Source organism: Rhinichthys klamathensis, unplaced genomic scaffold (assembly GCF_029890125.1).
Source record: "Rhinichthys klamathensis goyatoka isolate OS25496 unplaced genomic scaffold, OSU_Roscu_1.1 h1tg000003l_1, whole genome shotgun sequence".
NCBI classification, from domain to species: domain Eukaryota; kingdom Metazoa; phylum Chordata; class Actinopteri; order Cypriniformes; family Leuciscidae; genus Rhinichthys; species Rhinichthys klamathensis.
Window position 1 is genome coordinate 5,490,001 of NW_026606556.1, and position 23,954 is coordinate 5,513,954.

Consider the following 23,954-nt stretch of genomic DNA (forward strand, 5'->3'; position numbering starts at 1 on the left):
TACCATTCATTTCAATGGTGAGCGGGCGACTTCCGGCGACACGCGTGACAGCGACCGTTGGCGACTAGATGGGGCGTGTCTAGTGACGCGACAAAGTTGAGAAATTTTTAACTTTATGCAAATGAAGAGCGATTTTCGCGAGCGACAACCAATAGGAGTGGAGCGCACGTGATCCTTCTCCTCAGCCCCTGGGCCTGCAGTGATGGATGGCAAGAAAGCTGATTCGCTGTCTTTTGGATGTCATACTAGTCACCAGTAGTGGGAACGCCCACTAGCAACCTCATCGCCAGCGGCTGGCGACTTGCAGCGACAAAGTCGCGTGTAGTGTGAACGGGGCTAAATGAATGAGTTTCATAGCGCAGCGCCGCGTCCTGTTGCAAAAGCATGTGAAAAAAACTACAAAGTTTGCTAGGCCAAAAAGACCGTTAATCGCGCGATAAAAAAATTAACGCCGTTAAAATGGGTTTGCGTTAACGCCGTTAATTACGCGTTTAACTGACAGCCCTAATATATATATAAATTTTTTTGTTTTTTTTTGATAACCTTCTTGGTAATGTACCCCTGGCTGGTCCATAGGGCCTGTATGAGGCACTGATAATGTGACCACTGCAGGAGTCACTGTCCACAGGTTTCTAAAATAAGCTCATTTGCCAGGTTTCCGCTGGTTTCTTTAAAAATAATGGTAGAAGCTACTTGCACACTGCAAATCTGAACTATCAGAAATCTAAGATTCAGGTTCAACATTTGTTGTTAGTTGCAACAAAATGATATTATATAGAAAAATGATAAATTAGACAAGGAAGTCCCACAAACGAAGTGTAAAGAGTAGCATGTATCTTTACAAGCTAACACTGGAACGCTAAAATGGAGAAAATGTTAATTATTTACCCGCAGGAATTTGAATTGGTCACTTTTATTTTATTTATGGTTATTTTATTCAGTTATTTTATAACTGAATCTTGTCTTAAATGTTCTGAATTCCTTTTTAATGATGAAATAAAATTTTAGTAATCAAAAAGCGTGTCTAATTAAAATCATGTCTAATTGAAAAACAATATTATTTTTTTATTATTTTTTGGGAACATATATATATACACTCACCTAAAGGATTATTAGGAACACCATACTAATACTGTGTTTGACCCCCTTTCGCCTTCAGAACTGCCTTAATTCTACGTGGCATTGATTCAACAAGGTGCTGAAAGCATTCTTTAGAAATGTTGGCCCATATTGATAGGATAGCATCTTGCAGTTGATGGAGATTTGTGGGATGCACATCCAGGGCACGAAGCTCCCGTTCCACCACATCCCAAAGATGCTCTATTGGGTCGAGATTTGGTGACTGTGGGGGCCATTTTAGTACAGTGAACTCATTGTCATGTTCAAGAAACCAATTTGAAATGATTCGAGCTTTGTGACATGGTGCATTATCCTGCTGGAAGTAGCCATCAGAGGATGGGTACATGGTGGCCATAAAGGGATGGACATGGTCAGAAACAATGCTCAGGTAGGCGGTGGCATTTAAACGATGCCCAATTGGCACTAAGGGGCCTAAAGTGTGCCAAGAAAACATCCCCCACACCATTACACCACCACCACCAGCCTGCACAGTGGTAACAAGGCATGATGGATCCATGTTCTCATTCTGTTTACGCCAAATTCTGACTCTACCATCTGAATGTCTCAACAGAAATCGAGACTCATCAGACCAGGCAACATTTTTCCAGTCTTCAACTGTCCAATTTTGGTGAGCTCTTGCAAATTGTAGCCTCTTTTTCCTATTTGTAGTGGAGATGAGTGGTACCCGGTGGGGTCTTCTGCTGTTGTAGCCCATCCGCCTCAAGATTGTGCGTGTTGTGGCTTCACAAATGCTTTGCTGCATACCTCGGTTGTAACGAGTGGTTATTTCAGTCAAAGTTGCTCTTCTATCAGCTTGAATCAGTCGGCCCATTCTCCTCTGACCTCTAGCATCAACAAGGCATTTTCGCTCACAGGACTGCCGCATTCTGGATGTTTTTCCCTTTTCACACCTTTCTTTGTAAACCCTAGAAATGGTTGTGCATGAAAAACCCAGTAACTGAGCAGATTGTGAAATACTCAGACCGGCCCGTCTGGCACCAACAACCATGCCACGCTCAAAATTGCTTAAATCACCTTTCTTTCCCATTCTGACATTCAGTTTGGAGTTCAGGAGATTGTCTTGACCAGGACCACACCCCTAAATGCATTGAAGCAACTGCCATGTGATTGGTTGATTAGATAATTGCATTAATGAGAAATTTAACAGGTGTTCCTAATAATCCTTTAGGTGAGTGTATATATATATATATATATATATATGGTATTTTAAATTGTTAATATTTGAACTCTTTCTCTGCCATTGACGGAAATTTCCAGCTTCCCGTGTTTTCACTGTTATACGGTAGGGGGCGCTATGACATCTTCTGAAAGAGAACTGAATCCCCAGATCAAAACACAGGTGAAGAAGAAGAAACAAGCGATCTCATATGTAAGCAGATGCATATGTAAAATAACGTGATTATCATCAACATTAAACAGCATATAAATCAAACCTGCCTAATGTTACTGAATGAAATGTCGACCCAGGACGGGCTTTAGGACTGTGGCTGTGTGGGGGTGATGATGGACTCGATCTACTCCATCTGTGTTTTGAATCCGATCTGATGTAGTCTTTAACAACAATGTGATTTTCTCAGCTTTTTGCTCAAAATGTTGCTTGTTTTATGAAACTTATACCCACATTCAAGTATTGATAAAAAAGAAAAGAATGCATGAAGCTAGGATAAAACATTTTTGTTCCGTTCTTTCTTTTGATATATTAATACAGATTTTATTGTTTTTATTATTGGTATTGTTAATTATTATATTACTTCAAGGTGTGCATTCTGCTTTATAATGTATATTTGCCACAATCACAAGTTATTTCGATGATTTCGTCATGTCACGATTCGATTAAAGGGCCTTTCACACCGGACGCGTAACGGAAAAGCGAAACGGAAAAGCGAATAGTTCGCGTCAAAATCATTCACATCAGCCGCGACGCGAATTTGCGACGTTCAGAGCTTCAACATTCCAAAACTTTCGCGCCGACAGCTGAGAAAACACGGACACTTCATCATCATCATCATCATCATCATCATCATCCAGTAAAGACGAGCTTTTCGTTTACTTTAAAAGACAGAAAAGAAGGTTTTGTGTGCACCCAATCTTAAAGAACAGAGAGTCTGAAGGCGAGTATGCTAATCTTGTAAAGTAGCTAAAACTTTGCCACAAAGAACCGTCCAAAGTAAGGATTATGCATTAAACATTTGAATTGTTTATTAATAAACTAGTGTTTATGTCAGTTTTCGGTATGAGACGCGCTCCAGTTCACGCGCCGGCGCCTCCGTGTCCTAATTATATTGTCTACTATATTTGTTTCTTATTCCTATTAATCCAGGCAATTTGTTGATGAAACATTGATTAAAATTAAGATACAATTTATACAAAACGAAATTCACTTTAAAGAAAGCTGCAGTCCGTATCTTTTCCTCTTTGTCGCCATCTCTCTGTTCGAAATCTGTAACTGCAGTGATTCGCGGAATTATTATCTTTACGTGGGTTGTAAATCGGCATGAAACAGCGCGGATGAACACAGTGCTTTGAGGCGAGTGCTGCTGTCAGTCACCGCGCTGTGTGGATAGCCTACTGTCATACAGAATCACAGATTCACTTTTTGAAAGTTTGACCAACATAAAAAATTTTCATAAGAAAATGTCTTCTGAACAAGTAAAATCCATTTTTGTTCTGACCAACTAAGGGGGAAAAAGCATTCGACATGATAAGCTTCGTTAGCTTTAATCAACGCGATTTACAGCAACCGTGCAAATTATAGCCTACTTTGTTCTCAAATTGTTCATGTTAACAACATCAGCATTGCGTGACTAATGTTAAATTTAATGTGTTTTATGGTTACCTGTGTAGTTCAGAATTCATATTCTCCATAATAGCAAAACGAGAAAGGCACAACAAAGGAAACTCCATAACTGTGTGAATTAAGAAAACGTACTGTTACACGATTGAACTATTGAAATGTCTTACTTGTTCAGCAGAAAAAAGCCGTCTCTTCTTCCGTTTTGAACCCCTTCAAAACACGGAGTTCACGCACTTTTCAAAAGCCCCGCCGATGTTTAAATCCTTGTGTTCGCATGAGACGGTTTCTTTCTCTTTCTCTAGCCACCTTAAATCCGAAGTACGAAGTCTTTTTGGTTTTATAACTGCTGAATCTCCAGTTGACACTGATGATTGTTGTTTGGATCTTCCTGGATGCCATAAGTTTAATTATGTAAAGTGCTGCGAGAAAAGCCTATACATCTAAACATCTCGTCACGCGCAGTATAGCCGGCTAGCCGAAACTCCTTCTTTATGTGTACGGGTGTGAGGTCATGACGCAAAGACATGCTCGAATTTCCCGCGGAAACCCACCAGTACCACTGGAATTAAAATCATTATTACAAGCTAACCGTTTTGAATCTAGCTATGGCAAGCAGATAGTTTTGACCACTGGCAGAATAAGTTTTTTTTAATATAATTATTTTGGATTATTTTTAACTTAAAAAAGTTACGGACTGGAGCTTTAAAGAAAGGCTTTCTACAAAACAAAACTTAATAAGTGGCCAAAATTATGTCTGACCCATTCCAAATGTTTTCGATATATTGGGCATCTTATGATCCTTAGGCTACTCATCTCATGCGGTTCCCATATAGCTAATCAACATAGATGAAATAAAAAAAATAGCATTATATTATTTAAACGTAAATGTGAAACATATGTTTGAGTTTTTTATCTTATAGGCCTATTTAAGCGTCACCCCGCTCCGCTTTACTCACATGCTCTGGTGTGTGGCCTATACATGCATGCAAAAATAATATGAAACACACAACCATGAATGTTGAAAAGATTCTACATCAATTATTTCCTTCCTAGTCAAAAATATTATAAATCATCAGCACGCACTTCATCAACTCGCCGGAGACACCAACTATCCCAGCTATTTTATCCCATGCCTCGTTCTTTTGGTCCCTATAAGCAAACAACGTCATGTCATAAATGATAGGGTATGCGTGCGTTAAAATGCAGAATAGGCAATATAAAAATGCTGTCATTATAAAAGGTTTCTAGTTTCAATGTATTGCTTGTTTTTAGTTTACATTTCATGTTGTGACACTTAATTCTCTCGCACATAATGCTGCTACGTCAGAGCGGCCAAAGTGTCAACAAGCTTCGCCTTTGTTTCCGTGTATGTGATTGGCTGAAGCCTTTTCTGTCGCCGCAAAAGTAAAAAAAATCGACATCAAAGCGGAAAAAATAAAAGTCGTTTTTTCGCCGCAGCACATTCGCGTTCGGTGTGGAAGCACTCATTACACAAACAGCTGATCAAAAAATAAAACTATCGCGCGAGATATTCATGCGTCAAAATCGCGTCCAGTGTGAAAGGACCTTAAGTGTGCAGCTCTAATTCCGTGACACATTCCAGATTATATTGTAAATTCCATTTGTATTCCGTCCATGTTTTTGACATCATGGAAATTAAATCTGAGGTCCCTAACAGTTTATTTTCACTGACTGCAAAATGACAACAGTCTTCCGTTATGAATCATCCATGTTCAGAGGTGGATAAAATATCTTTCTTTCTGAAGTTGCAGGCGTAGATGAGGGAGAGAGATGAGACGAGACATGCAATGGACTGCAGTCCGTTTTTAATGATTATGATCAAAGCAGCCAAATGAATGAACTCTTTGTAGTTGTAAGAAGCTGGCAGGCATCACTTTAATCCACTGACCGGCGGCTGTCGAGTTACAGGACCCCTGCAGGGTCACTACAAAGAGCTGCAGCTTCGGCAATGCAAAGCATGCTGGTCAGGGAGGACGAGTGGACTGCAAACTTACCTAGATGTTAACCACATATAAAACATCTGAACCTCCTTTGTTGTCATGTGGGATTTCGAAGGGCGACACAGTTCCCGCCTCACACAAGGCGAAGCATTGTATATTTTTTGGTTCCAATTCCACATAATGATTCCATTTAACAATTCTTTCAGGACTTTTCCTCACATTTCAGACTGCAAGTTCACAACTCGCATAATACATGAATATTATTAACGGAGCCAAACAGCATGAAAGTTATTTGGTTTAACATTTTGTTGTAATAAAATTCAACTCTACTCAACTCTTGGTTATTCTGTCTGAATAGGCCACAGCAGTGTAATTGTGAATTGTTTTATTTGTTTAAGTGGTCAGTCACCAGTTTTTATTTTTATTTTTGGAATGTGGTTTGCTACAATGTTTATTAAATTGGCTCAACAAATGTTGCTCTGTTGTACCGTTAAAAAAACATTGTGCCTGACAGCGTAGTCTTCAGAAAAAAAAAAAGGTTTTACAGGCAATCAAACGGCTCTATTGTCTGACGAAAGCCTTGAGTTCCTGCCGGCTAATTAAGGACTGAATTTGAGACCCGTAAGTGACTGTAATGTGTTACTTTCATTACAGGTAAAGGAGAACAGTGCCTGATTTTAATGAGCACACACTCGCTGTGAGGCTGTTTTGCAGTATTTGTGTGAGGATTCAGTGGCACTGTATTGGCCAGTTCATCTCTGTTACTGTGTAACCGTTTTAATTGGCAGGACTGTTGCTTGTGACATGCAGACAGGCTGATTTCTGTGTGAACAATGGTGAAATATAGTACAGAACACTATAGATTTTGAAGAATGATTATGAAGACAAACTTTTTTTTTCTTTGGAATAGGGTTCACTAATTATGGGCAATAAGACCAAGAACATCTTTTCCTTTTTTAAGGTCTGTTCACACTAACATGAATGTTCAGTGTTTCACTGCTTCTGAAAAAATTGTTTGCTTATCAGGATCTTGAAAAATATCTAATATATTCGACACCACTTTCGATACTATGGGAAAAACTGCCATATATACCGCCATACAGATAATTTGTTATCTCATAATTGTTTGATAATTTGGATAATTTTGTTGCAATAGCTTACACACAGCACAGGGAGGCTTAATTTGAATCATTGAACTACATTTACATAAGAAAAGTCAAGTAAACAGTCAGTAATAAAATAAGAACAAATAAATTGCAAACAATATCACAAATAAATACAATAGAATAAAGAGACAAAAGATATAAACATGGCTTCAAATTTTTCAGGTAGGGTCTAGCAGTATTCAGGTAAGAAATTAATCAAATGTAAAACAACACTGGATAGTTTTCATTGTAAAAATTAAATGCATATTAATGCTCTCAATTAAAGTTACAAAAGTTATTCAGTCAAGAGCAGCATGTGATTTTCTCTGGCTTTTGCAGCAGGTTTATTAGGCTGCTGTCACTTAAGAGCTTATCGGATCCAATATACTGTTACACAACATGCATTTTCTCTTAACTTTTTTACGCACAATAAGAAAAAAGAAGTTAATATGGTGCTCATGAGCTGTTTGAGAACGCCACCTAAATATATCAGTAGTGCACGCGCTTTTGGTGTGAGCGGGAAACTTATGGGAATGACTAAAATTATGCGCAATACAAGCACTATTCAACCGGAGCGAATGAGACGAGTGAGTGCGGGGAGGCGGGTGTGTGTCAATTCGCCCTCAGAGAGAAGAGAAGGTGAGAAAGTACAGTTAGTATCGGTGTATCGATACTGTAATATGGGAGTACTAGAACAGTTTCAGATATTTCAGTATCAATACATATTGAAATATCGATATTTTTGACAACACTTGTCCTTAATAATGCTTGAAATTTATAGTAGTTTGGCTCATAGCTTTTGCTGTGGTATCAAAATTAGAATAAAAAAAAAATCGTGAAATTTCACTGATATCTAAAATTTTGGTGTCATAACCTTATTTATTTAAACGCAAGGTTACATGGGTCGAAAACAATGAAAAAAATAAGCTGTTTTATCTTAATCATTTATTACTTTTAGGTGTTGATACCAAATTTGAAACTGGAAAAAAATCTTGGTAGCACTTTATTTCAAAAGCCCACTTTAGATAGAAAAACAAAAAGATCCGCACTCGTTTATAAATTATTTAATAAATATATTATGCAACCAAGTCAATTCACCTTCATTTATATAGTGCTTTTAACAATATCGATTGTTTTAAAGCAGCTTTACAGTGATCATAGGAAATTAAAGTCACAAAAATTGTTTTGGATTTACAGCAGCTCTAGGATAAAGTTATTGTCCAGCTAAAGTTAGTTTTGATTGATTCACTTCCGTTGCAAAGATCATGTAAGGGTTAATGCCCGACGAGGTGTCCATTGTCAGGTATTAATGGACGACGGCGAGGCGTGAACCGTCCCACGCGCAGCGGAGGTTGAAGTCCTGTCGAAGTCCATTAATACCTAGACAATGGACACCTCGAAGGGCATTAACCCGCTTATACCATGGTCACTTGCCAAATAACACATTTTTTAAAACAGTAGTTTATATTTCAATTAGTATTACAATCGAAGTCTAAAGTTTTTACTAACAATAACTTTGTTTCCCTGGTTACGCCTGATGGTTTATTTAGCAACCGGAGATATTTATAGTCTGCTCAGCTCGTAGATGGATAAACGGAGACTTTGACTGGCTGTTGCTATGGTTACTCACAGCTGATGTAGCCAGCCCATTTATTAATTTCGAACGGTAAACAGTCAGTTTCACCAGAACTCCTTTACTAGGTGTCCTCTATCACTTTTTAATGGACACCCTGCAGCCAATCAGAATCGAGTATTCACCCAGACCATGGTATAATAGTTATTAACTTGGGGGGCGCTAATACGACACCGTTCTAACTGAAAACCCTTAACGCTCAGGCCCGCTCATTTGCACGGCAACAGTGCCTGGTGGCTCGAGAACGCAAACCTTGAAATAGGTTCCAAGGTGCAAACGTGAAAAAAAAGTTACCATCTCCACACAAACTTCAAAAACGTGAATCTGTGAAAACACAGACGGCCTGCACATGCGTATTACGTGTTTAGTCTATAGGTATGCGCGTTTGAATATATATGTGCGCAGGCGTGCAGTATTTCTTTACAAATTGACCTCAACAAATTACCTGTCTGGCCTTAAATTCATAATACAGAATTTTTTTTATAGTTTCCACGTGAATCGGAGTTATTTTGACAACGTTTTATCTGTACAGAGGTAAAGGGAAGGCAAGGAGGCCTTCACAGGGGAGAGACTAGTTGACACTTCAGGACTGCGTTGTTGTCGTGTCCAGGCGCAGGTCCTTCATCAGATCTGGATACGGCCTGTTAGGAAGACTGTTCCAACGTTTTGCTGCTAAATAGGAAAAGGATCTACCACCTGCAGTCGATTTTGATTGGCAAGTTGATAATACCTACAACGAGTTTTGAGATCGCAATAGACGTGAAGGACTATAGAGCTCGCTCAAGTACTGGGGAGCTAAACCATTTAGTGCTTCGTAAGTAATAAGCGATATTTGAAAATGTATACGATGTTTAATAGGGAGCCAATGCAGTGTTGACTGAACCGGGCTGTTATGGTCATACTTCCTGGTTCTAGTAAGAACTTGAGCTGCTGCGTTTTGGACCAGCTGTAGTTTGTTTATTATGCGTGCAGGGCAACCACCCATAAGAGCATTACAATAATCTATCCTTGATGTCATGAACGCATTAACTTATTGTTCTGCATTTGTCATTGAGAGCATATGATGTAATTTAGATATATTTTTAAGATGGAAGAATGCGGTTTTACAGATACTAGACACGAGACCTTCAAATGAAAGATTGGTATCAAAGAGCACACCCAGGTTCCTAACCGACAAAGCACATCTGGATCATTAGTCCACTTCAATAGTCTACTTTAGACATTCTACTACAGTAACTATGAGTAAGTTAGCAACGATATCAGTCTTTAGACTATAGATTGGCTGCTTACTATCTGCTAACTCTTTATTTTGATGCTCCTCAACAGACATTCTACTAACTATAGGTAACTTTGCAACTACATGTCAAATTATTCAACTAACCCTAACCCTGACAGGCTACTAATTCTCTGAGTTAGTTGACATGTAGTTGCTTATAGTTAGTAGAATGTCTAAAGTGGACTATCAAAATAACGTGTGACCAAATTATTAGTCGAAAATGTATTAGTCGCAGACTCACAGTAAACGTCACTTCGCACCTTGTTCGGACACATTGTTATCAGTTCAGTTTAAGATCAGCAGGTCTGAGTGCAGATTCTGATTATTTAATCTCATATCGGCCTGATATGCCCCTGATGGTCTGAGTGCAGTGCTTTGTGATTGAGTCGGTGTGTAATTTGGCTGCAATCATGCCACTTTATCTCCAATCAGGATGCATCTCCGGCTTATATGCTTTCAGACGGCAGAGAGATTGAATTACCCAGCATTCCTTCCATCAAAAAAGTGCGGTGCTCACATTTGCTGCTCCATTTCCTCGCCTGCCACATCCGAACCCTGCATGCCAGCTCTCCACAGATAATAGCCTAATTGGTTCGTGATTCTGCAGCATGGGCGTTTGAATGCGATCTCTGATCTAACGCTGTAACGTTGTCACATGCGCTGTGGCGATTTGCACCAGGGGCTCTGAGGGGTATTGTTATAGATGTTTGTTTGTTTACTCAGTTACCCATTTATTTTGTTTGTTTTACCAAATTTATTTAGCTTCCCCTCCTCTGTGATTCAGAGCGGTCATCAAGCAACAGTAATTGCGCACATTTTGCATTTCATCAGCACCGGCCGTCTGCAGCCAGAGTTTATGACTGCGCTCAGGGCAAATCACCACAGCTTGCTAAAATGAATTGATTAAATTCTAATTGTTATGAAGCGAGACAGTGAAAGTCCCCTATGATCTGCCAGGCAGTGAAACTGTATTGATCCATAAGAGGGAAAGAGGGATTGAGACCTTGGTTTCTGCTGTAAACTGAAAGGCAGAGTTTGGAGAAAATGTGTCATGCAGGTCAGATTACCTTTTGTAAGCATAAATTTTGTGTTTGAATTGATGTTTCCTACAAAAAGTTTTATGAACAGAAGCCTTTGAGCCTTGTGCTAATAAGCCTTGTGTTTTTTCAATGAAGATATAATATCAAAAGGTATTAACATAACCCCTGTAGCCCACCGCTCATTTCTTGGAGCTTTGGTCTTTAATACCCCTTAACCTTTGAAAAAAATAGTGTAAATGATTCATATAAAACTTTCTCTCTTCCTTAAAGGTGAACTAAGTAACTTTTTTACCTTAACCGAACAGCTTTGGAGTCATTGTAATGTTTATATTACTGATTTCGTGTTGAATGGTGGTCGTCTCGCACCCCCCTGGTGCCTGTGAGCCGCAAAACCACCCTTGCAACTTTGGGCCGGCGGGTGTTACTTCCTCAGTGTTAGGAAGTATCGCGTGATATCAGGTCTCGCGAGGTAACGAATTGCTTTACGGCAAAAAACAGATCTGATAAAATGAGCATCTAACAGAAATAACCCGGCGCCGTATACATGTAGTGTTCGAGGCGCACATACAATACAGACTGCCGACAGTTAAACAGGGCGCGCGCAGCTCTTAAAGGGGCCATACCTTATTTCCACTCGTTACAGCGTCCATCCTACTGAACAGGTACCGGTGTACAGGGGGAGGGGATCCGGCCGTGAGTGCGAGCCATCTCTGCGTGAGTGCTATTCACGACAGTACAAGTGCTCCACAGCGACTCTAGGGGTCGCTGTTTGACAAAAACGGAATTCCTACTTAGTGCTGCTTTAAAGCACAAAACATACGTTTATGGAGGTTTATATAAGTTTATCATAAGTTTATATCCTGGCTGCTCTTTTCCATAGAATGAAAAAGGGTTGGGTCTGCCGAGCTCCAAATCGATGGGGTAAAAAAAGTAGTAGCATAACATCAGAATGCCTAATCATTTCAGTTATATGGAAAAGAGTGGTCAGGATAGTTTTAGAAATAGAAACACCCATTTTGGGTGAAAAATCCCATTTTGTTTCCACATAAAAGTGGACATCTCTACTATATATAGTATCCAAAAAGCACAATGTGAAATGAGTAGTATGAAAAAAAAAAAAAGCTCTGTTGTATTGATTTCACTAAGAATTGAACGATACACACTTTGGGACCAATTTGGGCACCATGAACAGTTTCTGCTGTCAGCTTAAGCATCTTTAAAGTCGAGATGAAACAGAAGTAGCGACGGTTCTTTTCTTTTGTATTGAGACATACGTCCAAGTGTGATGGATTAACCAAGTCCCAACCCTACATTTTTTCTTCTATCCATTGGTTGTTGAAGTTGATTGGATTGTATGTGTGGAATGTGGCCGTTGCACTCAAAAATAAATGCAAGCTTGCAGTGATTTTAATAAAGGGGCAAGGTTTAAGCGGCACATATCAGCAAATATCACCAGAGAGAAGTGTTTCACCGGAAGGTCGAGCTGTGACCTTTTCATTAAGCATTTCATGTTCCAACAAAAAAAAAAGTCAGACGACAAATACAGTGAGTCACAAGTGATTCATACTGCAATCCAGAAGGGCGCGCGGTCATGCAACAGTGTTTGCTAACAGCCGCAACAGGAAAAAGAGCAGAAGAAGAAGAGACGATCTATGACCAACCCAAAACAAGAGTTCAGATGATACGCAAGAGCTTACTAGTAGCCTATACGCAGTTTCCATTCATTTTTGTGACGCGCTCCAGAAAGCAGAAGAAAGTATCCTGTTTCTTTTCTTTATTTTATAAAAGCACAAAGTTTTGTTTAGGGTCCAATTCTCACTATTAACTAGTTGTTTATTAGCATGCATATTACTAGTATATTGGCTGTTTTTTAGTACTTATACAGCACATATTAATGCCTTATTCTACATCCCTGAATCCTACCCAATATCTTAACAAAACTTAACAACTACCTTACTAACTATTAATACTCGTAGTTAATAGTGAGAATTGGAGACTAATCTGAAGTGTGACCTTTGTTTTTATAGTGAGTGTACACAAATAAAAATAGACCCTTTACAATTTCTAATAATTACTCTTTAAATACTCTTATCTGTATAACCATAAATGGCAGAGTATTTTAAGTTGTTTCCGCTATTATGAAGAGACAAAATCGTTTGGCATTGTGCTGATTTGTGTCGTGGAAGTCCACTCTTATCGAACCGTGACCCCAAAACCGACGTACATACTGAACCGTGACTTCTGAGTACCGTTACGCCCCTATATGCACATTCATAAGTGTGTGAGGTAAAACAAACATACATTTTGGCGTTCGTTCTATACCAGATACTGATGTATATGGGTTGGAAGTACTGTAATGAAAAAAATAATGCCTTGTCTTTTTATTTGCAATATATTTCATGCAACACAAAATCTGCCACTTTTTGGTTCGAAACACTTGCACAGAGGATGAGCTTAATGGCTTTTTGTGATGAAAATGTCTTTTAAGTGCTTCTCCTTTTCCTCTTCTGACCACTTGAGGATTTGACGACTTCAACATCAGACACACTCTCTTACAACTCTGTGTTGAAATATGAGGACTTATTATTGCAATAACTTGTGAATGTTTTCTTCGGCTTGCCTTCAGCTGAGACGAGCTCTAGTGTACACCGGAGAGATGTAACGCGATCTCGTGTGTGTTACGACATGCGGTAACGTTTCCCAGCACGGCAGAGAAATCTCGTACAGTTTCCTGTGAACTTCCATGTCAATACCCACATATCCATATCAATCCCACACCATGCCAGGATATATCATATAACATCAGAATATAGCTTTATACCCTGACAGTGACACACACTTGTTTTGTGTCCCCCCTACAGACTGCAGAACAGCTACACGGCGTCTCAGAGAGCCAACCAAGACCTGGAGGAGAAACTTCACGCCCTGGTAACCTTTACACTTCACTTCCCCTTTGCAAATCTTAAACACTGATGTCTTTAATTGCCATTTAATTGTTTCGAGTGCCCTAATGACGCCACGCTCAGTCAATTTGTCACAAGTATTATGAACCATAATTGAGGAACCTTTTACTTTGCTTCATTCTCCAGGGACTAACAAACATGTAACAGTATTCCTCATTCCACTCATGCATGCTGGAAGTTCATTTTCCACTGGGAAAACTGTTGTTGGAAAACAAGCATCAGTGATTGTGTTGCTTCGATTCGCTCTCGAGATAAAAACACCATAATTCTTGCATTGTGATTTAAATTGTTGCAGTCCTGTATGGGATGAATATAGTATCAAAATGATTCAATCGTGCAAACACAATTAGTTTTGTGTGTATTGCAGTTGCTAATCATTTTGATGCTATATCCATCCCATAGTCCTGCTACAAGCCCACTGTGAGTTTTGTTTACTCGCCAAATCTGACTCACTTTTAACTCTTTCTGAATGTTCTATTTGCATCGTGCTTTCATAGAGGAGCTGAGATAGGCAAATAATCCTGCCATGGATGATCACAGACACTGGCCTTGTTTCTTCCCACTGCTTTCATTTCATTGCAGTGCAAGTGACAATTCTTATTTTTTATGGAATATTGCTAGCCTGACTTCGTCATACTCATATTCTAGTCAGAATGTGAGTCTGATACTGCTCCATTGGGCTTTGATTATGAGGCGTGTCTTAACCGAACCAGGAAAAAAAAAACTCTGCACTCAATTGGATAGACCTACAACCAATCAGAGCAACGCAGTAAGTGTTTTTTTATGAGCTACGCAAATTGTCCACAGAACTCAAATACACGCTGGAAGAAGTAGTAAAATACTGAGTGTTGCTTCTTTTACTTGGTCCTCCATGAGTGCGACCAAAGGAGAAACCACACCGGCCACAGGGTTTTCATTGCGTCCCATCTTCTTAGCGACCATCGGAGCCAGCTGATAAAATAAACTTTTGCCGAATCCCGTAGGAAGGACGGCAAACACATCTTTCCGATCGACAAATGCCTTGATTACAGTTCTCTGTTCGTCTTTTAAAATGAATGCGCTGTCGATTTCTTTTACAACAGACGCGATAGCGGGATCTATACATCTCAGTTCTCCAGCTGCAGTCATCTCTGAGGGAAACCAGTTCAACCCAAGCGCTCTTTGATAACGCGATGATTACGTAACTGCAGATCATCTGTCCATCATCGTATAAAGCCCGCCCTGGCAATTTGATTGGCCCGACTAATTCTGAACCGATCATAATTACTCCTCAATGGATCGAGTCCAGACCGAACTTCCCGACCAAAAAATGCTGTGGGCGGGGTTCGGGCTGGCATCCAGGCTAGAATATTGCACCCAAAAATGAAAATGCTGTCATTAATTACTCACACTTGTCGTTCCAAGACTTCCATTCATCTTCGGAACACAAATGAAGATATTTTTGATGGAATCTGAGAGCTTTCTGTTCCTCCATAATACGCAACTACCACTTTAACGCATTAAAAAGTTCATAAAGAGATCGTAAAACTAATCCATATGAATTGAGCGGTTTAGACCAAATTTTCTGAAGAGACACAAACACTTTATATAATGAACAGATTGAATTTAGTGTTACGGGTTTGGAACGACATGAGGGTGAGTTATTAATGGCAGAATTTTTGGGTGAAATAACCCTTTAAAAATAAGGGCTCTAACAGGGGGTTTCACTGCAATGTCATAGAAGAAACATTTATGGTTCCCCAACGAACCTTTCAGTGAACAGTTCTTAAGAGAACCATATTTCGTAGTGTGAAGAACATTTTTCCACTATAAAGAACCCTTTGTGCAATGGAAAGCTTCTATGGATGGTAAAGGTTCTTCGTGGAACTGTATATTTCAAATAAAAACCTTTATTTGAAGTGCATAATACTTTTTCATATACCGATTATTTTTAAATTCACCTTAAATGTACAAAAAATGTACAAAAAAAACGGAAATTAGATTTTTCGATTGACTATTCTTTTAAGTGGATTAAAGATTTTCAAGCATTGCTGTTAAATGTACAATTTATTTATGGATCAGGCATCTTGGTTGCAGACAGAACTCTGCGTGTTTTGCATGATTTATTTCCTATAAAAGCTTTGTTTGGGTGAAAATGTTCTGTGCTTTAAAGCTCTACCAAACACAGACAAAGACAGAGTCATTTTCAGAGAACAATCGAGAGAGAGAGAAATGAATAACATCAAAAGCTAAAGATTGAATAAATGTACAAATTTGTCCCTAAGCCTCTTTCCCTTCATAGACTATAAAACAATTCCCACTGGATCTTCTAATACATCATAATAACCGTCATAAACTGCAGTCGTCGTCCGACAATGTGATTCAATTAGGATGAATGCGATATAAAGATTATTGAAATGTGATTGTGCATCTCAGAAAGAGTGCGTCATGTGTTCGGTGAGATGCATTTATTAAAATATCTTTGGAAACTGCTGTTGGATTTCATGTTTTATTTAAGCCATTATGAATCTAAATTTCCCCTCGACTCTGCCCTATTCCAGTTTCGCTCAAATGAAAGTTTAATCAAACATGCATCTATAATAAGTTATTTTAGGAATCTTTGATCTCTCAATGATCTCTAGACTAGAGTAATTTAGCACGACTGGAAGAGTGGCGAATGAGGCGCTCGCTCTTAATCACGTCTGATGACTCGTGTGTGTGTGTGAGGACAGCATTAGCTGACGATGATTTATTTTCATTTCCTTCGTTCTGCATGGTGAGATCTCGCATCCATGAGCTCTGCATAAAGCGTTGTCAATCACAGGTGGAACAGGTGGTGTTCTGCTCCGTAATCTCTCGGGATTATCCCAGCCGACCTGTTCCACCTCGGCATTCCTCCGCACAGGTGCTCTCAGGACATCAGCTCGTCCCTCCACATACAGATATATATATATAATTTCAGAAAGAGCATTATCAAATAGATCTTCTCTTGGTTGCTGATTGGTTTATTCAATGCTCGAAAAGAATTTTTACTATGATTGAACTTTTGTTTGCATTGAAGTGCACATTTTGTTTTTGTTCTTCTACATTGTGAATATTGTCTCAGCTGAAGTGGTTATTTATATTTATATATATATGTATGTGTGTGTGTGTGTGTGTATATATATATATATATATATATATATATATTAGGGCTGTCAAATGATTAATCACGATTAATCACATCCAAAATAAAAGTTTTTTTTACATAATATATGTGAGTGCACTGTGTATAATTATTTTGTATATATATAAATACACACTCATGCATGTATATTTAAGAAAAAAATATTATTTATATATAAAATATTTATATATAATATAAATTATATATAAATCAATATACAGTATATACATGAAAATATTTCTTAATTATATACAAGCATGTTTGTGTGTATTTATATATATAAAATAATTATACACAGTGCACCCACATATATTATGTAAAAAAACTTTTATTTTGGATGTGATTAATCACGATTAATCATTTGACAGCCCTTATATATATATATATATATATACCACTTATATATATATACATACATACACATATATATCTCTATATACATGCATATACACTCACCGACCACTTTACTAGGTACCCCATGCTAGTAACGGGTTGGACCCCCTTTTGCCTTCAGAACTGCCTCAATTCTTCGTGGCATAGATTCAACAAGGTGCTGGAAGCATTCCTCAGGGAGTTTGGTCCATATTGACATGATGGCATCACACAGTTGCCGCAGATTTGTCGGCTGCACATCCATGATGCGAATCTCCCGTTCCACCACATCCCAAAGATGCTCTATTGGGTTGAGATCTGGTGACTGTGGAGGCCATTTTAGTACAGTGAACTCATTGTCATGTTCAAGAAACCAATTTGAAATGATTAGAGCTTTGTGACATGGTGGAAGTAGCCATCAGAGGATGGGTACATGGTGGCCATAAAGGGATGGACATGGTCAGAAACAATGCTCAGGTAGGCCGTGGCATTTAAACGATGCCCAATTGGCACTAAGGGGCCTAAAGTGTGCCAGGAAAACATCCCCCACACCATTACACCACCACCACCAGCCTGCACAGTGGTAACAAGGCATGATGGTTCCATGTTCTCATTCTGTTTACGCCAAATTCTGACTCTAACATCTGAATGTCTCAACAGAAATCGAGACTCATCAGACCAGGCAACATTTTTCCAGTCTTCAACTGTTCAATTTTGGTGAGCTCTTGCAAATTGTAGCCTCTTTTTCCTATTTGTAGTGGAGATGAGTGGTACCCGGTGGAGTCTTCTGCTGTTGTAGCCCATCCGCCTCAAGGTTGTGCGTGTTGTGGCTTCACAAATGCTTTGCTGCATACCTCGGTTGTAACGAGTGGTTATTTCAGTCACTGTTGCCCTTCTATCAGCTCGAACCAGTCTGGCCATTCTCCTCTGACCTCTGGCATCAACAAGGCATTTCCGCCCACAGAACTGCCGCTCACTGGATGTTTTTTCTTTTTCGGACCATTCTCTGTAAACCCTAGAGATGGTTGTGCGTGAAAATCCCAGTAGATTAGCAGTTTCTGAAATACTCAGACCAGCCCTTCTGGCACCAACAATCATGCCACGTTCAAAGTCACTCAAATCACCTTTCTTCCCCATACTGATGCTCGGTTTGAACTGCAGGAGATTGTCTTGACCATGTCTACATGCCTAAATGCACTGAGTTGCCGCCATGTGATTGGCTGCTTAGAAATTAAGTGTTAACGAGCAGTTGGACAGGTGTACCTAATAAAGTGGCCGGTGAGTGTATGTATATATGTGTGTGTATGTATGTGTGTGTGTATATATATATATATATATATACACACACACACACACACACACACACGTAATAATAGGCTATATATGTATATATATAAATAAAGTATATAAAGTTTTCATTTAAGTTTTACTAATTTTATGTACTTTTGTTATTTTTATTAGCTTTTGTTAATGCATTAACTGACAATAAGCAATATATTTGATACAGTATTATTGATCTTTGTTAATGTTAGTTAATAAAAATACAATTGTTCATGTTAGCTCAAGTCTAGTAAATAATATTAACAGATACAACTTTTGATTTTAACGTGTTCGTAAATGTTATGTTCATTAACTAAGATTAATAAATCCTTTACAAGTAGTTTTCGATGTTTGTTTGTGTTATCTAATGTTAACATATGAAACCTACTATTACCGTTTTTTAATATTTCTATTTAGCTTTAATTTATTTTTATTTCAGTTTTAGTTAGTAGTAGTAATACTTTTAGCACTTTGACTTATTTTATTTAGATGGCAAGGCGATATCTCTCTATTTGAAGTTACATTTCCTTCTAATATATTTTATTATGTTTTATTTTAGCTTTATTTCAATTACAGGATAAAAATGTATAACTGATGACAGCGTGGTGATTTAGTGTGCGTATATAATGTGTCTTTCACATGGATAATTTCTATCTTTTTCCTTTTTTCTTGTCTGTACTTGTCTTTCTCCCATTTGCACACCATCTTATATTTGCAGACATACAGGTTATTAATAACAATACAAGAATAAACACAATATTAAATCTTTCTCTTCCTTTCTTTCCTCCTTTCCTCTCCCCTCATGCTGCCTTGTGACTTGGGTATTTCACCACCACCATCTTCATCATCTTCATCATCTTCATCATCAGGCTGCCATCAGTCAAACTTGGGTCTATGCAGTTGCGTTCTCATTCTTTCTATTTATCCATTTCCTTCTGTCTGTCCCTGTTCTCATTCCCATGACTCATTGCATCTCTTTCCTGTGTCCTCTCCTTTCTCCCTGCAGTAGATGTGGCCATGTGCATGTGGGCAGGGGGATTCTGGGATACATGCAGCAGTCCAAATGTTTAACTCAGTGGTTAAAATGCACAGCACAACTTGGAGAACACTGTAAGAAAAGCTGCAAAATATGCTAAAACATCAGTGCATTACAAATAATGTTTTGAAGCCGGATGGAAAGGCTGTTTGTGACAGCAAACAATATTGTGCACACCTTGTGGACACCGGAAGTGTTTTTCCTGTTCGTTTTCTCCTCAGCCATTTAAAGAAACAGTAACAAATTGTAGGATTCGACCAAACCATCCGGCTCCTAACTGAATCACAGCTTTTTGTGAAAAATAAAATAAAATAAATAGTGGCAGAAAAAGAGACACTGAACTGATTGAACCACTCATCCTATAAATAATCCTAAATCGGTTTGATTTTTTCCAGATTCCGTTTTATTTGATTTATTTATTGAAATTTTTTTCATTGAAATTTTTCTGGATTCCTTTTTAATTTTAGTAATCAAAAGGCGTAATTTGAAATAATCAAACTCATACAGTTTAACAACAATTTTTAGTGACCTATGAAATCCGTTTTATTTATTTTTTTTAAAAATTGTGTGTTTTCAGATTATAAAATGTTCTGGATTCTGAATAATTGAATTAATAATTTAATGGTTTAATTAAATTGTATCAATCAATTAAATCAATTAAATTCATAAAACCTTAATTTATTAAAAAATGTGCTATGATTTATTTATTTATTTTCAGATTTTTTTTTGTAATCTTTAGGATGTGTAGTGTAGTACTAATCACGTTTAGTAATTAAACATGATTTTTATAATTGTTCTCGTCTTGAAACATTTACAGCTAAAATGTGATTTCTGTATGGAGAAAATGAATGGGATTTTTACTTTTGGATCCTTTGTTTGCTCACATACATGGGCTGTCAGCTGAAAATCTTCCTTACTATTATTTAACAATATTCCTATATATAATGCAATATTCTCTGAATTTTGCAGCTATGTTTGTCAAAATAACATTATGATTCAAAATAAATTGGAAGTAATCCATGTCTTTGCTTAGGCTGTACCAAACATGCATATTATATTAAACACGCATATATATTTCCATGTTTTCTGAGTCAGTTATAAAAACCTGAAGCTCTCTGTTGACACTTTGTTGGCATTTTGACCACTTGACTACAGCTTTGGATGGTGTGAATGCAGCTGTTAAACTGATAAAACACTTTGTGTCCCTGTCTCCTGTTAGTCTGTCAGACGTGCTGTGCTTTAGACTGGCTGTTTCATTGCCTTAGTTACTCGTGGACTGCATCACGCTGAAAGGCTTCCCTCAACTCTCTTTTATTGGTCCACATTGTCCGCTTCCGTCAAATGGTGACTATAAAGATAATTGCTTTGTTATGAACATGCCGAGCTCCCGATTAAGGGTCACAGTTTCTCTACTTTTTCTCAGTGTCTCTGTCTCCACTTAAAGCAAGAGCCGACAGGACTGAAGTGTGTCTTAAGTAGCGAAGCTTCTGCTAACTATGTCCTCTTTAAAGTTCTCTGAAGAGCTTTTGTTCAGTCGTTTTAGCACAGCAGGAGTGTAGTGTCCTCAGACAACACTCATCCCACAGTTAGACGAACGCTCAAGTCAGACAGAAGACGTTTTCGGTGTGTAAATGTACATTGTCACGGTGTTCTCCTTCAGTCTCCAGAAGTCTCTTCACCGGCTGTCTGGTGCATGTTAAAAGGACGTTCTTGTTCCTGCAAGCTCGATGATGTTATTCTTACCGTGAAACGAAAATAATCTTCAACAACAGCTCATAGTGACCATCAAAATATTGCATATGACGTGTACACCAAGTTCCAAGTCACCTGAAGGAATATGATGTGATTTTACTAGTGCTGGGCAATGATTAATCACATCCAAAATAAAGGTTTGTGTATACATAATATACTGTATGTGTGTGCACTGTGTATAATTATTTTGTATATATAAATACACACATATGCATGTATATATTTAAGAAATATTTGCATGTATATACTGTATAAATATTATACATTTTTCATAAATATATACACATGCATGTGTGTGTATTTATATATACAAAATTATTATACACAGTACACACACGTATATTATGTAAACACAAACCATTATTTTGGATGCGATTAATCGATGCCCAGCTCTAGGTTTTACACAAAAAAAAGCTCTTTATTGTGCATTTATAAACGGCAACACATTAATGATCCAGTCCAGTCCAATGAAAACTGAAGATTAGCAGTGAATAACAATCATATTTGTTATTTTATACTAACTGTTATATACTAGGTGTGTATCGGTGCATACATTCAGACGACGAATACAGTGAGTCACAAGCGATTCGTACTGCAATCCAGAAGGGCGCGCGGTCATGCAACAGTGTTTGCTAACAGCCGCAGCAGGAAAAAGAGCAGAATAAGGCCCCATCCACACTACTGCGTTTTAGTTTAGAAACGGATAATTAAAACGAAGACGATCTCCGTCCACACCAGCGTTTTAGCTGCGTATTAGAATTGATCTCCGTCTACATTAAAACGACTGAAAACGCGGATCACATGACCATTCACTAACACTGGGCATGCGGGTGCCGGTGTAAACACAACTTCATTGATCAAATGATCCCACCATGCTCTGGGTTAACCCCAAACCGACGCTCCATGTACGGTCAACGCCGCCGCTGCACACGGGAATTGTCACAGATCGCTGGAATAATAGCTTGACTCCGGGGCATGTAGGCAGTTATAGCGTTGTAAAATGCAGAATTTACTTGTACAACAGCTGTTAGCAAAGATATACGCCATGACTGATGACACCCAATCATAGAGCCGAGCGTGAGCCTCTACTACGTCATCGTTTCTAAAGTCCTCCGTCTTGACCCGTCCACACTAAAACGCCCTCCGGAGAATCAAAACGAAAAACGGGTCGGCAGCGTTTCTAAACTTCTCCGTTTTGGGTCTCCGTTTTTGCCGTTTTAGTGTGGACGGGAGGTGCAAACGTAGCAAAAGGTCTCCGTTTTTAAACGAAAACGCAGTAGTGTGGACGGGGCCGAAGAGACGATCTATGACCAACCCAAAACAAGAGTTCAGATGATACGCAAGAGCTTACTAGTAGCCTATACGCAGTTTCCATTCATTTTTGTGACGCGCTCCAGAAAGCAGAAGAAAGTATCCTGTTTCTTTTCTTTATTTTACAAAAGCACAATATTTTGTTTTTATTGTTGAATGTACACAAATAAAAATAGACCCTTTACAGTTTCGACCCTTTACATGTCCTACTCTTATCTCTATTAAAGTCAAAGTATCTTTATTTTTTCTCCCCGAGGAGAAATTAGTTTTGGATATAAAGAGATTGCAACAAACAGATTACAAGAAGACAGAACAGAGGTACAGGGTTAAGACAGTTAAAAAACAAAAGGACATAAAACATTAAGGCTGTGCAAATAGCAAATCACCATTTTCTAAAATCTGCTTGTGCAAAAGTAATATCATATCATGTCCATACATAATATTCAATTACAGATATACAGTATATACAGGGTTAAAAACAGTTAAAAGACAAAAAGTACATAAAACATTAAGGCTACTTAAGGCTATTATCATAAATGAGGGAGTATTTTAAGTTGTTTTTGAAGTCTAAAGGAGGCTGTACTGTAGAAACTACCCCTGAAAGAAAAAAAAGAAACCTAGCATTGGGGATTTGTTGCTTTTTCCTACCGAACTCGTATCGAACCGTGACCCCAAAACCGAGGTACGTACCGAACCGTGACTTCTGTGTACCGTTACACCCCTAATATATACACAATATAGACAAAAAAATAAACATTAAAGGGATAGTTCACCCAAATGAAAGTCAATGGAGTCCATCAACTGTTTGGTTACCGACATAGTTCCAAAAATTGTTCAACGTTGTTTTTTTTTCAACTCACATTGAAAAAAAAAACTAGCTTGTGTTTGGAAGCAAAAGTTGTTTTTTCAAAGATAGCCAAAATTGGACAGAAATATTGGAGACTCAGAGGAGACGAGAGACTGTGATGCTTATTTCCCATGAGATCCAGCACAGTGATTATGACTCCTTGTCTGTGTTTTCTCATGGGATGCGCCTCATTCCCGGGCTCTTTGGAGGACTTTTTCT

General features: G+C 38.3%; 1 protein-coding gene across 2 annotated transcripts in view; it reads left to right on the plus strand.

Moving 5' to 3' along the window:
* Positions 1-23,954, plus strand: part of tjap1 (tight junction associated protein 1 (peripheral)) — a 144,076-nt gene that overhangs the window by 102,821 nt on the left and 17,301 nt on the right. The window contains exons 7-8 of one of the 2 annotated variants that reach the window (XM_056249947.1): positions 13,851-13,917; positions 19,659-19,688. In XM_056249947.1, coding sequence (XP_056105922.1) covers positions 13,851-13,917; positions 19,659-19,688 — 97 coding nt within the window. The remainder of the gene's footprint in view (positions 1-13,850; positions 13,918-19,658; positions 19,689-23,954) is intronic. The other variant, XM_056249953.1, reaches the window with a different exon arrangement.